The sequence below is a fragment of the Nannospalax galili genome, unplaced genomic scaffold (genome assembly GCF_000622305.1).
Source record: "Nannospalax galili isolate Female #2095 unplaced genomic scaffold, S.galili_v1.0 scaffold734, whole genome shotgun sequence".
NCBI classification, from domain to species: domain Eukaryota; kingdom Metazoa; phylum Chordata; class Mammalia; order Rodentia; family Spalacidae; genus Nannospalax; species Nannospalax galili.
This window is the reverse complement of record NW_008337073.1, coordinates 551,090-566,394: the sequence shown is the minus strand read 5'-3', so window position 1 is coordinate 566,394 and position 15,305 is coordinate 551,090. Positions and strand designations below refer to the sequence as shown.

The 15,305-nt window shown below is 39.6% G+C and overlaps 1 protein-coding gene across 4 annotated transcripts in view; it reads left to right on the top strand.

Annotated features, from left to right (window-relative positions):
- The window catches only part of Apaf1 (apoptotic peptidase activating factor 1), an 84,724-nt gene that overhangs the window by 31,433 nt on the left and 37,986 nt on the right, over positions 1 to 15,305 (top strand). For all 4 annotated transcript variants that reach the window (XM_008832051.3, XM_029563081.1, XM_029563080.1 and 1 more), the window contains exons 15-17: positions 2,680 to 2,811; positions 5,482 to 5,607; positions 12,293 to 12,454. In XM_008832051.3, the coding sequence (XP_008830273.1) occupies positions 2,680 to 2,811; positions 5,482 to 5,607; positions 12,293 to 12,454 (420 nt within the window). The remainder of the gene's footprint in view (positions 1 to 2,679; positions 2,812 to 5,481; positions 5,608 to 12,292; positions 12,455 to 15,305) is intronic.

The following is a 15,305-nucleotide window of genomic DNA, read 5'->3' as shown; positions in this document are numbered from 1 at the left end:
ATCCTGCTTTAGCCTCCTGAATGCTGGGATTACTGGCATGTGCCATCATGCCCTCTTCACTACAGGCTTTTCTCAAAGGAGTTATAGAGTGCTGAATTTTGGTAGCCAAGGTGGGTAAGAAGGTTGGTTGGTTCAGGAGTTTTCCTGGAGTTTTTAGCCATTGGAAAGGACAATGGAACGTCCAAACTAGAGCTGAGACTTTGGGAAAACTTTTTTTTTTGTTTATTTTTTTTGAGACAGCGTCTCCCTGTAGCCCCAGCTGGCCTGGAACTTGCTATGTAGACGAGGCTGTCCTCACAGAGATCTGCTTGCCTCTGCCTCCAGAGTTCTGGGATTAAAGGCGTGTGCACCATGCCTGGTTGGGAATGTTTTTATTAGCATATATTATTTATAATGGTTTTTATTATGTGGTTTTCATACATGTGTTCAATTTATTTCAATCATTTGCCCTCCCCCCATATTGTATTTTCATTATACCCCCCATTACCTTCTCTTGTCTCTTTCCCACTCCCACTGATCCCCTTCCTCTTCCCCTTTTCTTGATAGACTCAGTGGTGTTACAGTCTGCAGTTAATTTATTCTGTAGCCTATATTGAGTCAGAGATGGCATTAGGCATGCTGGGCAGTTCTAAGTTCGAAAATCAGAACAGTGGAATAAAAAGAAATAGTGCTGAGTTTCTGTTTTCTCAGAACTTAAAATATAAAAAAAAGAGGCAAGCTGGGCGTGGTAGTGCACGCCTTTAATCCCAGCACTTGGGAAACAGAGGCAGGCAGATCTCTGTGAGCCTGGTCTACATAGTGAGCTCCAGGACAGCTGGGGCTGCAGAGAGATCCTGTCTGAAAAAGACCAAAAAAAAGGAGGGCGGGTAGAAATACACTAAAGAGCTTCAAAAATAAGATAAACTCTTTGGATCTCTGGGGGTTCTCAGAAGTGCTTTGATTAGACACAGAGAAAATGCTATGGGAGGGAACATGGCTGTCTCTAAGAAGTCCTGGTGAAGATTTATTAGGTAGTTTACTTCTTTGGTTTGCTATTGTATGGGACAGACCTGGTAGTTTTCTTACGCAGTAACAGGAATGATTAGGTTTTATTGTGAAAGGCTTGTACTACATACTTATTTTGTTGTGAATTTCTCACAACTTGAGAAGTATTGATCAGATTTTACAGAGGAAGAAACAGATTCAGAAATGAAGGCACTTAACATTAAATAAAAACAGGATTGATAACTCTGTTTCTCTTAGATTCTAAAGCCAGTTATTGCAGGGTAGGCAAGTAGCCAACCATGGAGTGCAAACCTTATGCCTTTACTTGTTTTTGTGATACTTTGTAGTCTACACTTACCTTGTGTCCACTTAATTAGTTGGTTGATTGGTTGTCTGTTTTGAGGCAGGATTTTGTTGTGTACCCTGGCTGGCCTGGTATTTACTGATCTTGAACTTGTGGCAACCTTCCTCCTTTAGCCTGTCAAATGCTTGTATTATAGGTATATACCCTCATACCTGACTTTGTTTGATAGGTTGAGTTATGTAGCATATGAATCAAGATCACCATTTTACTGAGGAAGGAACTAAGATGCAGATGAGCCAGGACTTCTTGGATTTAATCCTTCTGATCTGAAGTCCATCATGGTATATCTTTTATAGTTCTCTCTCTCTCTCTCTCTCTCTCTCCTAGTTAAGTATTAAGTGTAACAATTTAAATAGTTTGTTCGGGAGAAATAATTGGTTAAAGATAGGGTTTTGCAATATAGGCAAACTAGCCTTGATAGTAAGATCCTCCTGCCTCAGCCTCCTTTGTTACTGGCATTTTAGATATGTGCCACTCTGCCCAACTGAGAGTTTGTGTGAGAGTTTGTTTTGTGTGTGCGTGTGTGTGTGTGTGTGTGAGAGAGAGAGAGAGAGAGAGAGAGAGAGAGAGAGAGAGAGAGAGAGAGAGAGAGAGAGAGAGAGAGAGAGAGAGAGAGAGAGTTGGTGTGTAAGGCCATTAATTGTTCTGAGAAGTGAAATGAAGCATGGGCCTCCAGGATAAATAGCCTTAGAAAAAAAGAATCTCAACAGTAACATGTACTCAAGAAAATGATTAACCCATAACACTTGCCCTGGGGGTTAAAAGGCAGAGCTGAAAGGAGTGATCTCTGCAAGAGGCAACAGAGATCAGATAAGGGTGAAAGTGATGTAAGTAAGAACAGGGATGAGAAGATGCTGTGCATGCCAGAAGCTGGAGTATCACTACCATGTGTGGAGTCTGATCTGGCCCTATGCAGTGCTTTTCTGTGGCTGTCTTATATGAACATGGGAAATCTTGCATTTTCCCGAGATTTCATTTATGCTATGTATAGAAAGACATGTATAAGCCAGGCGTGGTGGCGCATGCCTTTAATCCCAGCGGATCTCTGTGAGTTCAAGGCCAGCCTGGTCTACATAGTGAGTTCCAGGACAGCTGGAGCTACAGGGAGACCCTGTCTCAAAAAGAACAGAAAAAAGAAAGACATGTATATACTTTTCAGAGAGTTGAGGCAGAATATTGCCGTATTTTAGAGAAGAGGAAGTGGAGAGTGTCATATCCAGTGGAAAAGTCTCTCTGACAAAGTAGATGACATCTGCACAGTGATAGACGTTTGCTTTTTGTCTCATCTCCCTTTGAAAATAATGATGTTTATAAAACTTTATTTTCTTCAGATCTGGGATTCTGCGACTGGGAAGCTAGTACATATATATGATGAGCACTCGGAGCAAGTCAATTGCTGCCATTTCACCAACAAAAGTAATCATCTTCTTTTGGCCACTGCGTCAAATGACTTCTTCCTTAAAGTAAGTGTGGAGATTGGAAATTCTATAGGTGAATTTCACAGGTAGACCAGAACATGTATTGGCTTTTTTTTTTGACCCTACTGCTAGGGATTGAACCCAGGGACTCACAATATGCAAGGCAAGTGCTATATTATTGACTTAACATCTCCAGCTCTTTTCAGGGCTTTTGTTGCTGTAGTGATAGAAATTTCCATATTAGCTTAAACAGAAAAAGAAAAACAGTTATTGCTAGTTCCTAACTGAAAAGTCTGTAGTGAGCATGGATACAGGCGTTGGTAATTCCAGACGCTTCAGCTTTGTTCTCAGGCTCTGACTCCCTTCCTGTCTCTAGACTCCCATAGATCTAGTTTTAGAGATGACTATAGTTTGCTCCATTTCGTTCAGTTTCATTGTTGTATAACCCCAGTGCCAACAGGATAGGATCCTTGGATTGTTCACAAGATGAACCATGTAAAAGTGAGAAAACTGAGGTGGGTTTGACTGCATTTGGATTATAACTGGAGTTTAATTCAAAAGAAAGATTCGGTTATCAGAAAGAGGGGGAGAAATATATTGGTAGGAATATAGCACAAACTAAAAGTAATCACCCCATGTATATTTGCAATTATGAATTTAAAAAAATTATCCTTTTTTTTCATTAAATGCATGAAAATAGGTAGATTAAATTTTCTGGGGTCTTAGAAAGATGTTAACTTCTTTTGGATATTTTATTTTATTTCAAACTTTTTGTGGTATACCATTTTTACAATGGTAAATCAGATTTTTAAGAAGAGTAGGCAAAACATTTCAGTTTGGAAAACCTGAGAGACTCTGTTGAGAGTGGTGGCCCACACCATAATCCAAGCTTTTGGGTGGGTGAGGCAGGAGGAACATTGGGTTCTATAGCCTCATTACAGAATAAGAGCTTGTCTCAAACAAACACTTTAAAAAGTTTTTAAATGGATAGGAATGAATCTCAGTGATAGAGTGCTACCCTGGCATATGCATGGCCTTGGATTCAGTCCCTAGCACTTCAAAAAACAAACAAAAAAATAGATTAGAAAATTGCTCTCCTTTTTAGGATGCTAAATATTTTTCTTTAAAAGTTTCCTGTAGTGCATATAAACACACAAAGCCTGCTATTCTAGTTAAGAGTTGAGGATGAGCCTGCACTCTGTTATCTTTCTTAATCTTCATAGTAGCTGTGCGCATAGCCTGTTTGTAAGTGCACATGTACCGTACATTACTGGCAGAGGTCAGAAGAGGGCATCGGATCCCCTGGAACTGGAATTCTGGATGGTTGTTAGCTGCCTTTTGGATCCTGGGAACTGAACCTGTGTCCTCTGCAAGAGCAGCCAGTGCTCTTAATCCCTGAGCCCCTTTAGTTAGTAATGTTAAGGCTTGGGATGCCTTAGAAATATAGAAACATTGCTTAGACCATTTTTATAACTTGGCATTTAAAAAATATGGGGATAATTTATACATTACTTATTGTAGGCTTTTTTGTAATTAAGTTAAAATAATGTGGGCTGAAGAGATGGCTCAGCAGTTAAGAGCACTCTGACTGCTCTTGCAGCGGGCCTGGGTTCAATTCCCAGTACCCACATGGCAGCTAACAACCGTCCGTAACTCCAGTTCCAGGGGAATTCAGCGCCATCTTCTAACCTCCCTAGGCATTGGATGAGATGCATGCACTTACACACATGCAGGCAATACTCATACACATACAAAAAAATAATACTGGTTCTAAACCATTCACTCAGTTAAAAATAAGCAGTAATTGTTTAGTTAATTTATTGCTCAGACTAAAAGCCTTGAAGTCCCAGTAGACTGAGATGTTGTTCTAAAGGTTGCCCTTTTATTGATCACAAGTTTGTATTTGACACCTTTGTGTTACTATTAATTGAATATTATTCTGTAACAAGCTCAAATGGAAGGGAAAGAAGAACTTAATATGATTTCTGACTTTTTACCATTTAGCATAGCTTAATTTTTATTTTATGTATATGAGTGTTTTGCTTTCATGTATGTAAGTGCACCAGGTGCATGTAGTGCCCCCCCAGAGGCCAGAAGAGGGTTTTGAATTCCCTGGAATTGGAATTACAGATGGTTGTTAACTGCCATGTGGGTGCCGGGAATCAAACCCAGGTCCTCTGGAAGAAGAGCAAGTGTTCTTAACTACTAAGCCACCTGTCCAGCCCCTGCTTAAAAATAAAAAAAAAAAAATCCTGCTGGGCGTGGTGGTGCACACCTTTAATCTCAGCACTTGGGAGGCAGAGACAGGCAGATATCAGTGAGTTCAAGGCCAGCCTGGTCTACATAGTGAGTTCCAGGACAGCTGGGGCTACAGGGAGACCCTGTCTCCAAAAGACCCCCCCCAAAAAAAAAAAAAAATTCTGTAACAGTTTTAAACATGTAAACAATGTTATTTTGATCAGAACCCAATCTCTCCTCCCACTCTTGCTCTCACTCTCACTCTCACTCTCTTCTCCTCCAACACTTCCTCCTTCCACCTTAATTTTTTTAAAAGGGGTGGTGGTGTCATTTTGTTGCCTAGGCAAGTCTGGAACGGGAGCTCAAGTGATCTCTGGCTTCAGCCTTCCAAGTAGTTGGAACACAGGCACATGCCACAATACTTGGTTCCAATACTAGTATTTCTAGTATTTTATCTTTTTTTTCTTTTTCAAATAGCTCTGGGATTTGAATCAAAAAGAATGTCGAAATACCTTGTTTGGTCATACAAATTCAGTCAGTCACTGCAGATTTTCACCAGATGATGAGCTTTTGGCTAGTTGTTCAGCTGATGGAACATTAAAGGTAGGCGTTTGTATATCATTAAAATGGGTTCTAATTTGATGGAAAGCCTTATGGCTTGGGAGTGGATATAAGTTTTTGTTGGTGTTGGTAATTTTCCATCACTGTGACATGCTTGAGATAAACAAAGGAGGAAAGGCTCATTTTAGCTTCAATTTTGGCGCTTTCAGTTTGACCCTATTTTCTGTGCATGTGGTGAGCCAGTACATAATGGCAGGGAGTGTGGAGGGAGTGAAATTGGGTACCCATGGTATCTAGGATCAAAGAGGGAAATAGGAAGGGGCTGGGGTCCCACCTCAAGGTCACCTTCAGGCATAGGTATCAGTGGCCTAGCTTAGTTCCATGAGGTCCCTCACTCCTCATGTTCTACTACCTCCTGATCGTGCCACAGGCTGGGGACCACACCTCCAACTTATGGGTGTTTTCGAGATGTTCAAGATCTAACCTATAGCACTGTTTTTATATTTCTATAGAAAAGAGCTTCCTTCAACTGAGAATTTTTGTTATACTGATTATTTATGAATGGTTTATAATCTAATATTTAAATTTTAAACTTTTAAGCATATCTTCCATTATAAGCACATAATCATCTAGTATTTTGAGGCCTGTAGAGTCAGGTGTTCTGTCTTTCCTGTATTCCTTTGATGAGTATAAAATCCAGTCTTATAGTGTCTATTTTTTGTTGAAGGATCTAAGGAACTTCGAATTGGTGTGAAAAAGAGCATTTTAAATATAGAAACTTCCATCATTAAGTTCTGGATGCTTCTTGAATTGATTTCTTCCTCTGTATTTCCTTTTTCTGGAATATTGGTGGTTGGACTTAAAAATTTTTATTTTATTTTGTATGTACAAGTGTTTTGCCTGAATGTATGTAGTTCACCTGCAATGTCCTAGGAGACCAGAAGAGAGTGTCAGAACCCCTGGAACTGGAATTATGGATGGTTGTTAGCCACCATGTGGGTGCTAGGAATTGAACCTGGGTCCTCTGAAAGAGCATTCAGTGCTCTTAACTGTTGATCCATCTCTCTAGCCCTGGAGAAATGTTTTCTGTTTTTTTTGTTTTGGTTTCTGTCTACATTATAGAGATCTGTCTTTGGTATCAGAACCTTGGCCATTTGCTCTTGTAACAGCACCAAGAAGCTGATGAAGAATTGTGTTTCCTTACAGGGTTCTTTGGCTAACATGTTTGTTTGTTTGCTTGTTTGCTTGTTTTTATTTCTGTTTTTGTTTTTTTGAGACAGCATGTCCCTGTAGTCCCAGCCTAAACTCCTATTTAGACCAGCCTGGCTTTGATCTTACAGAGATCCTCCTGCCTCTCTCTGCCTCAAGGATGCTGGGCTTAAAGGTATGTACCATCACACTCGGCTGTCTTTCATGTTTTAAACAATATTTAATCTGTTTTGTGCTGAGTGTGGGAGTGTAGGTGCACTCATGCCATAGTGCATACTCATGTGGAGGTCGGAGGATAACTCTGGGGAGTCGGTTCTTGCCTGCCACTGTGCCTTTAGGCCTGTCTTTTAGTGCCTCTACCCGTTGAGCTGTCTTGCAGGCTTAGCTTTTTTGTTTTGATGAGCTCCTGTTGTCAGTTTTTGTGTCTCAATCTACTTGAGTGTTCTAAGAGAAATCTCTCTCCTCTATGTGGGGATAAGACTCATTGGAATGTATTGAGGTATCTAGGCAGAGATATTAACATTCAGAGCATGTACCTTAATTCCTTATTTTCAGTGTACTGACTCTGCCTGTTACTGGGCTCAGCGTAGTAGCCCTCTGCTCTTACAAATGCAGCCTACCAGACTTGCAAAGTAGGGGAACAGGTTTCCATGGCATTTTAGAGGACTCCTGATTTAGCCCATTTTTTTTTAAAAAGAGTGACCTTGGGCTGGAGAGATGGCTCAACAGTTAACAGCACTGACTGCTCTTGCAGAGGACCCAGGTTCAAGTCCCAGCATCCACATGGTGGCTAACAACCATCCTTAACTATAGTTCCAGGGGATCCAGCATCCTCTTCTGACTTCTGTTGGCATTAAATGACAATGGGTGCACTTACACACATGAAAGCAAAACACTCATACACATAAAATTAAACTAATAATTTTTTTTTAAAGTGACATATCTTGTGCCACCTTTGGATAACTTTGATTATCAAATAGAAAAGAGGAATGCCCTAGGGCTTAGGCTAAGGTACAAAGTTGGAAAGCAAGACAACAAAATGGGAGAACAAGTTCAACCTGGATGTACCATCAAGTACCAAACATCTGCTCTCAGAATACCTTCTTCATGGCTGGGTGCAGTAGCTGTGGTTCTAGTTACTCAGAGGCTCAACAGGAAGATTGCTTCAAGGCCAGCCTAGTTAGCAACACAGTAAGACCCTGCCTTTTTAAAAACAAAACAAGGGCTGGAAAAATGGGTCAGTGGTTAACAAGCACTATTCTTCCAGAGAACCTGGGTTCAGGTGCCAGCACCACATAGCTAACTACCTGTAACTCCAGTTTTAGGGCTACAAAGACTCTGCCCTCCATAGGCACCAGTATGTATGTTCACATACTCACAGAGAGACAAAACACGTAATTTAAATAAATAATTTAAAAAAAAAAATGAAAAAATAGCCTTGCATATAATTTTGGTGCTTTTATGGTTCATCTTGCCTTCTCTCCCAACTTGATTCTGAGTAACTTCGGCCACAGAGCATACTTTTTTCCTTCTGTATTTAAAGGCCAAATTACTATAGCACACAATGAGTATTAAATACATATAAAAACATTTTAAATGAAAACAGAATACACACACGTTTCAAGCACAAATGAGTAGAAAACAGTGCTACTAAAAGAAATACAGTTCAGGTTAAAAATGAAGGTAAAACACACATTCACCCCCATGCCCTTCCAAAAACTCCTGTAAAACAGTAAAGGGAATTTTTCTCTCTAGACATAACCCACGAATGAAGGAAAATAGTGAAGAGATGACAAAAGTAAAGGCCAGAAAGCAGAAAGAGAAGTGAATCCCTAAACCCTGATCTGGCCTGCAGTAGGGAAAACCAAGCAGCCTAATTCATCCCACAAATTCGGTGGCTGGAAGAACAGCAAGTGTTTTTAACTGCTGAACTGTCTCTCCAGCCCCAAGATAGGTCAGTCTTGAAGGAATAGGGTGATGTAGCCCAAGTGTTCCCCAAGCCCATAGCTATGATACAGCATTCCTGAGTGTACGTCTTTTCCTCTCATATGGCATATCTTGCACTAGAATCTCTCCCATGCTTGTTTCACCTCTCTTGCTGGCCTGTAAGCTCTTGAGGTTGGTGTTTATGTATGAATCAGTGACTAGCAGTGTTTAATAAGTATATTTACAGATCATAAACCCTTACTGTGTCCCTTCAAATAAAAATAAAACTTCTTTAAACTCTAAGAACATTTAAAAATTTTTGTTTTTTTGAAAATTTCATATATATATATATATGTATATAAAATGCATTCTGATTACTATCTCCCTCTACCCTTTATTATCTCTCTCCCATCCCTGTCAACCCTCCATATTCCCTACCTGTCCCTTTCCCAGATTCATGACTTTCGGTTTTGTTTTGTAACCCATTTAGTCTAACCATTGGAATGGAACTGTTCATGGATCCTGGAGAGATTACCAGTGGGTACCAACTAAAAGCAATGACTCCTCCTTGCTCTGACTCTATCAGTACCAAATAGGTTAGCAGTAAGAGGTAGAGCCTGCTGAGCCACTTCTCTATCCCTGCCAGGCTGTTGACAGGCAAATTCTTTTTTTTTTTTTTTTAAAGACAGGGTCTCCTTGTAGCCTCAGCTGCCCTGGAACTCACTATGTAGACCAGGCTGGCCTCGAACTCACAAAGATCCGCCTGCCTCTGCCTCCCAAGTGCTGGGATTAAAGGCGTGTGCCACCATGCCCGGCTGACAGGCAAATTCTTTTTAAAAAATTACATATGTGGGTGCGTGTATGCGTGTATGCTCCAGCACAAATGTGGAGTTTGAAGACATCTTGCAGGAGTTGTTTCTCTCCTTCTACCATATAGATTCTAGATCCTGAGCTCAGACTGTCAGGCTTGGCAGCAAGTACCCTTACCTATTGAGCCATTTCACTGCCAGGCCCATTCTTGTACAGACCCAGCACAGGCGTTTACAGCTGCTGAGTTCGTGATCACAATGACTGTGTCTTACCCAGAAGATGGCATTTTCTGCCCTTCTCCCTATCTTCTGGCTCTTACATTCTTTCCACCCCATCTTCCAAAATGTTCCAGAGCCTTAGAGGGAATGCTATAAATATCTTGTTTAGGACTGAGCGCTCATCTCTCACTTATTCTTAGCACCTCGTGTAGTCATGAATCTCTGCGTTTACCATCATTCACTGGAAAGAGAGGCTTCTCTGGTTAAAGCTCAGAGTAGCATTTGCATAAAAATTTGATGATTTCATTTTTGTTTACAGCTGAGTAAAATTTCATTGTATTTCTGTACCACATTTTCATTACCTGTTCACTAGTTGATGAACATGTAGGCTGATTGCATTTCCTAGCTGGCAGCATGGTCAGTGTGGAGTCCTGGACTAAGAAATTTTTATGTCATGCTTTTCAGAGACAGGTTTTGATTTCTTTATTCACGTGCGAGTGTCATTAGCAGTCGGGGACAGGCATTACTACACTCTTGGGGAGAACCACCTGTGCTTGTGATGCTTTTCCAACTGTGCTATTAATGTGTCAGTGGCTGATTTATACAGTGACATGTAGTAAGCAGAGGTCCTGCAAAATGATGCTAGATAACAGTGTGTCAAGGTCACATTCTTGTGAAGCTGTTTACCATCTGAGAGAATAGGAACTGTAAAATGATTTTTCTGCCTCAAAGGCCCTGTAGTTTCCTTAGCTTCTTATAGGGTATCATGTTGATAAGACTGTATTTTGGGGGCATTGAAAAATTACTTCAAAATGTGAGTTTTCAGACAAAATTCCAGCATAGACATGGGGAAGTAGGTGAGAAACCCCAACCTAACCTAAGGAACTTTTGGCAACTGATGGCTGCTGGAGGGCAGGGGGCTGGAAGACAGTCTCCTTGAAGGATGGAATTCTTGGTAGGTTAACCAGGCTTCAGTGGATGAACCCACACTGAAAGACATTTGGAGACACAAATTAGACTCTATAGACACTATATACGTGTGTGTGTGTGTGTGTGTGTGTGTGTGTGTGTGTGTGTGTGTGTGTAAAATAGAGAACATTAAATTGGGCAGGGACAATAAGAGGAGATGTGGATGGGGAGGGGACCTAAATACCATTGTATTGTTTGAAAATTTCAGAAATTCAATAAGAAATGTTAGAAAAGAATTACCGTTAAAAAATGCGAGGTTTATTTAAAGATTGTTATTTAAAGCACTCTAGGATATAGAGTGTGTAGGAACCCTGGATGCAATGCAGTAACCTCCTCAAAATGAAGTGGTATCAGTTTAGATCATTTGCTGGTGAGTGAGATTTTATCACTGCTTGGCTGGGAGCTAATTAGATGCAGAAGCAGATGTTGTTTAGGCAGGTGTAATAAATTTAAATCACGTTAGCTTTCTTTTTCTTAAATCTAAGCAGTGGTTGCCTTGTTCTTCCAAATAATAGGGTAACAGTGTGATTTCTTAAATATTGTAGATGACATAACTGAAGCTTCCAGAGTTTGGGTTTTGTTTATTTTCGAAACTTTTAATTACATTATTGTGTGTGTCTGTGTCTGTGTGTCTGTGTATTGTGTATGTCTATGTGATGTGTTTAGAGGTCAGAGGACAATTTATGGCTCCTGGAGATCAAACTGAGAGGTCATCAGGCTTGGAGTCAGAGGTGCCTTTACTTGTTGACATCTCACTGGCCTTTTTCCTTTTTATTTCTTTAGTATCAGGGAAGGCTATTTTACTTCCTCTTGTCTCTATTTTATACAGTTTATCCACAGTTTTTACAAGGGGAGTTTTGGGATTTGGCTATCTTTTCTTTTTCCTTTTCCTTTCTCTAGCTAACCCCTGGTCTAGGACATGGGAGTCATTATTCTGTGAAACCTGGCACTGCTAGAATTCTGGGAGAGTGAAGATTTACCTTTCCAGAGGCCTTTGTTTTTTGTGCTACTTGTGTGGTGCTTTAGAATGAGGTTTAGAGTATTTCATACCCTATTTCTCGGGAGCCAATTAGTTCTGGAGCCCTGCCTTGCCCCCTTCCCCCCAAACACATAAGGAGGCTTGTTTCCTTTCAGGATTTCCTTAACTCTGGATGTCCTGCTGGGCATATCTTGTCTTCCTGCTGTGCGGTTGGTAGATGTGAAATACACTTCCTGTCCTTCACAGCAGAGGGCAGCAGTGGCAAGCTGTGAGTCCTTCCTTCCATATTTGTCCTTACTGTCCACACCTGATGGTTAGCCTCTTCACCTTTTTTTCCTCCATTGAGACAGAGTCCTTCTACTTCAGCCTCTGAAGTACTGGGATTACAAGTGTGTCACACTATGTGCAGCTCTATTAACATCTAATTTTACATTCTGCATTTTGGACAGTGTTTATAATTTTTCTAAATGAAATTGTAGTACTTAGTTTAAAAACCTTATAAAAAGCAGACATTCATTTGGTGGAATAAGTTTGCTTGACGTTTAATCTAGGTAGAATTCTAGAGGTATGAGTTGAAAGTAAAACTTGTTTTTTTTTTTTTTTTTTTTTTTCAAAGCTGTGGGATGTAAGGTCAGCAAATGAGAGGAAAAGCATTAATGTGAAGCAGTTTTTCCTACACTCCGAAGACCCTCAAGAGGATATGGAAGTGATAGTGAAATGTTGTTCATGGTCTGCAGATGGTGCTAAAATATTAGTTGCAGCAAAAAATAAAATGTTTGTAAGTACTACCATTTTAAAAATCAGTTCTATTCTGACGTAAAATTTAAACTTCTCTTAAAATTTTCATTTCCTAATCTAGCCGTGTAAATTGGGGCAGGCTTTCTAACTTCTCATAATTCTTTAAACCATGCTCTCTGGGGGATATGAAAGGCTTTGTAAGAAAAGGTCATCGTAGTCACACAGGTTTGGGAAATTATACTATGTACTACTCTTCCCACACTACATATGTAAAGCCCTATAATACAGAAACAGTTTCTAATGTTAAGTCCAGTGTTCCTCCAATTTATGTAAAACATAGGATACTTTCTTCGCTTTAAATAAAATCACTTTAAATAAAAATAATTTAAAATAGATTGATTTGGATGATTTTCAAAATACTGTTTTTTAACTTAAAAAAAAATTTACTGAGAATTTCATACATCCGTATAAGGTGTTTTGATCAAAACCACACCCACTCCCTCCCCTCTAACTCCTGCCGTAGCTCCCCATCACTTTTTTCTGACAACTTTCTGTACTTTTTCTTTTAATGGGGCTTTTTGCTACCCTAACATTCCCCCTCTGAAGAGGTAACCCTAAAATCTTTTAGGGATTAGATAAGCGCTCTCACATATCAAAATACTTTTTATCCCTAAGATTTTATGATTTGGTGACTTAAGAACTGAAAAAGATTGTGAGATTTTCATACAGTAAATGAAGAGGATATACAAAAAAGTAAAGGATAAGAAAATACCTTCCTCTTTTTAAAAATCTAATGATAGCGTGTATGTGATATTCAAATACTCAGACATGATTTTTAAAAATATAAATATCTAAGAGATGTAGTAGATTGCAGTAGCCCTGTGATAATAATGGGGGAGCTGAGTTCTGAGCAGCCATGTGATTATCCAAAGTTGGACTGTGAGTAGGAGAGCCAAGTTATCTGCATTGTGGCCCACTGACAGTCTGCCCTAATAATAATTTTAAGAGACGTGACTGAGAGGAATTACTGTGTTTTTTTTTTTTCAATTTAAAAAATTTTTATTTTATGTGTGTGAGTGTATTGACTGCATGTATGTGAGTGCATCTGTGTCGTGCAATGCCGTGGAGGTCAGAAGAGGGTTTCAGATTCACCTGGAACTGGAGTTAAGGACAGTTCATAGCCGCCATGTGGGTGCTGGGAGTCGAACCTGGGTCCTCTGCAAGAGCAGTCAGCGCTCTTAACCGCTGAGCCATCTCTCCAGTCCCTGGAATTACTGTTTTAAACAACATAATTCAACTATACTGATCTAGTAACTCTGAACCTGAATCTTTGGTTGCTTGTTGATTTATATTTCTCTAGCAGGAAACTAAGGAAAAATACCTCTTTTGTCTTCACTGTGTTAAAAGTTTGTAAGAATAGAAAGCAACCATTGCATTTACAGAATCTGAAGATTAAAAAATTAGTTTTTATTGTAAAATATGTAAAAATTGTCATTTTAATGTTTTTATTTTTTTCTGATACTAAGGCTTGAACTTAGGGTCTTACAGATATAGGCAAGGACTCGACTCTACAACTTCTGTGCTTTTTCATTTTTACTTTGAGACAGCATTTTGCTAAATTGCCTAGGTTTGCCCCAAAGTTACACACCTCTTGCTTCAACCTCTGGACTAGCTGTAATTACAGGTGCCTGGTGCAGTCATTACCACTGCATTTCTAAAATGTTTTCAGCACTCAAAAAGAAACTCCATAACCATTAATTAATAATTCTCCATTCTCTATCCCCAGCCCCTGGTGACTTTTAACATAACTTATGACTTTGCCTGTTCTGGATATTTTACACATGTGGAGTTTATATAATGTTTCCTTTGTGTTTGACTAATTTCATCCAGCATAGCCTTTTTAAGGCTTATCTATGTTGTAGAATGTATCAGAACTACATTCCATTTTATGACTAAATAATATCTGTGCATGTGTGTGCACACCACAGTTTTTTAAATCTCCTTATCTGTGTATAGGCACTTGGTTTCCTTCTACTTTTTGGCATTGTGAATAATACTGAAGTGGATTCTGATGTTCAGATATCTGTCTGAGCCCCCCCCTCCCAAGTGCCCATGGAGGTCAGAAGAGGCTGTCGGATCCCCTGGGACTGGAGTTAGGTACAGTTGTTAGCTGCCATGTGGGTGCTGGGATTTGAACCCAGATCTTTGGCAAGAACAACCAGTGTTCTTAACTGGTGCGCCTTCTCTCCAGCCCCAAGATTTATTTTTTTATATTTATTTTTTGAGAATTTCATGCGTGAATATTATATTTGCACCATCTCTACTCTTCCCAAGTCCCTATTTTCTTAACTTTTCTGTGTATCTCTAAGAGTGGAATTGCTGGGTCATAATGATAGTCTAGTATTTAGATTTTTGAGGAACCATGACTTTTCCACAGTGGCTGCATTACATCCATTAGCAATGTACAAGGTTTTAATTCTCTGCACCTTTTATAACACTTGTTATTTTCTACTTAAAAATATGTAGCCATTGTAGTAGGTATGAGTGGTGGTTTGATGTACATTTTCCAGATAACAGTGATGTTAAAGGAAAAATCTTTTCTTCCTCTGTCCTAGTGCTGGGGCAAACGCTCTACCACTGAGGTAAATCGTGAACCCCAGGGGAAAGGTCATTCTAAAGACTTATAAGATCTTTTCTAATGAAAAAGGAAATGTGTGAAATGTCTTCTTTTAAAAACGTGTAGACCAGTTCCCTAATTTACCATGCTGAAATAAGGCTACTCTAAGATTGCTCTTGACTATTTGTAGGTCCTGATTTTTCACTGTTTTCTCCTTTCTCCACTTACTTATTTCACATCCTGTTGTATTGTTAGTTTACTCCTGTTGTTAGGT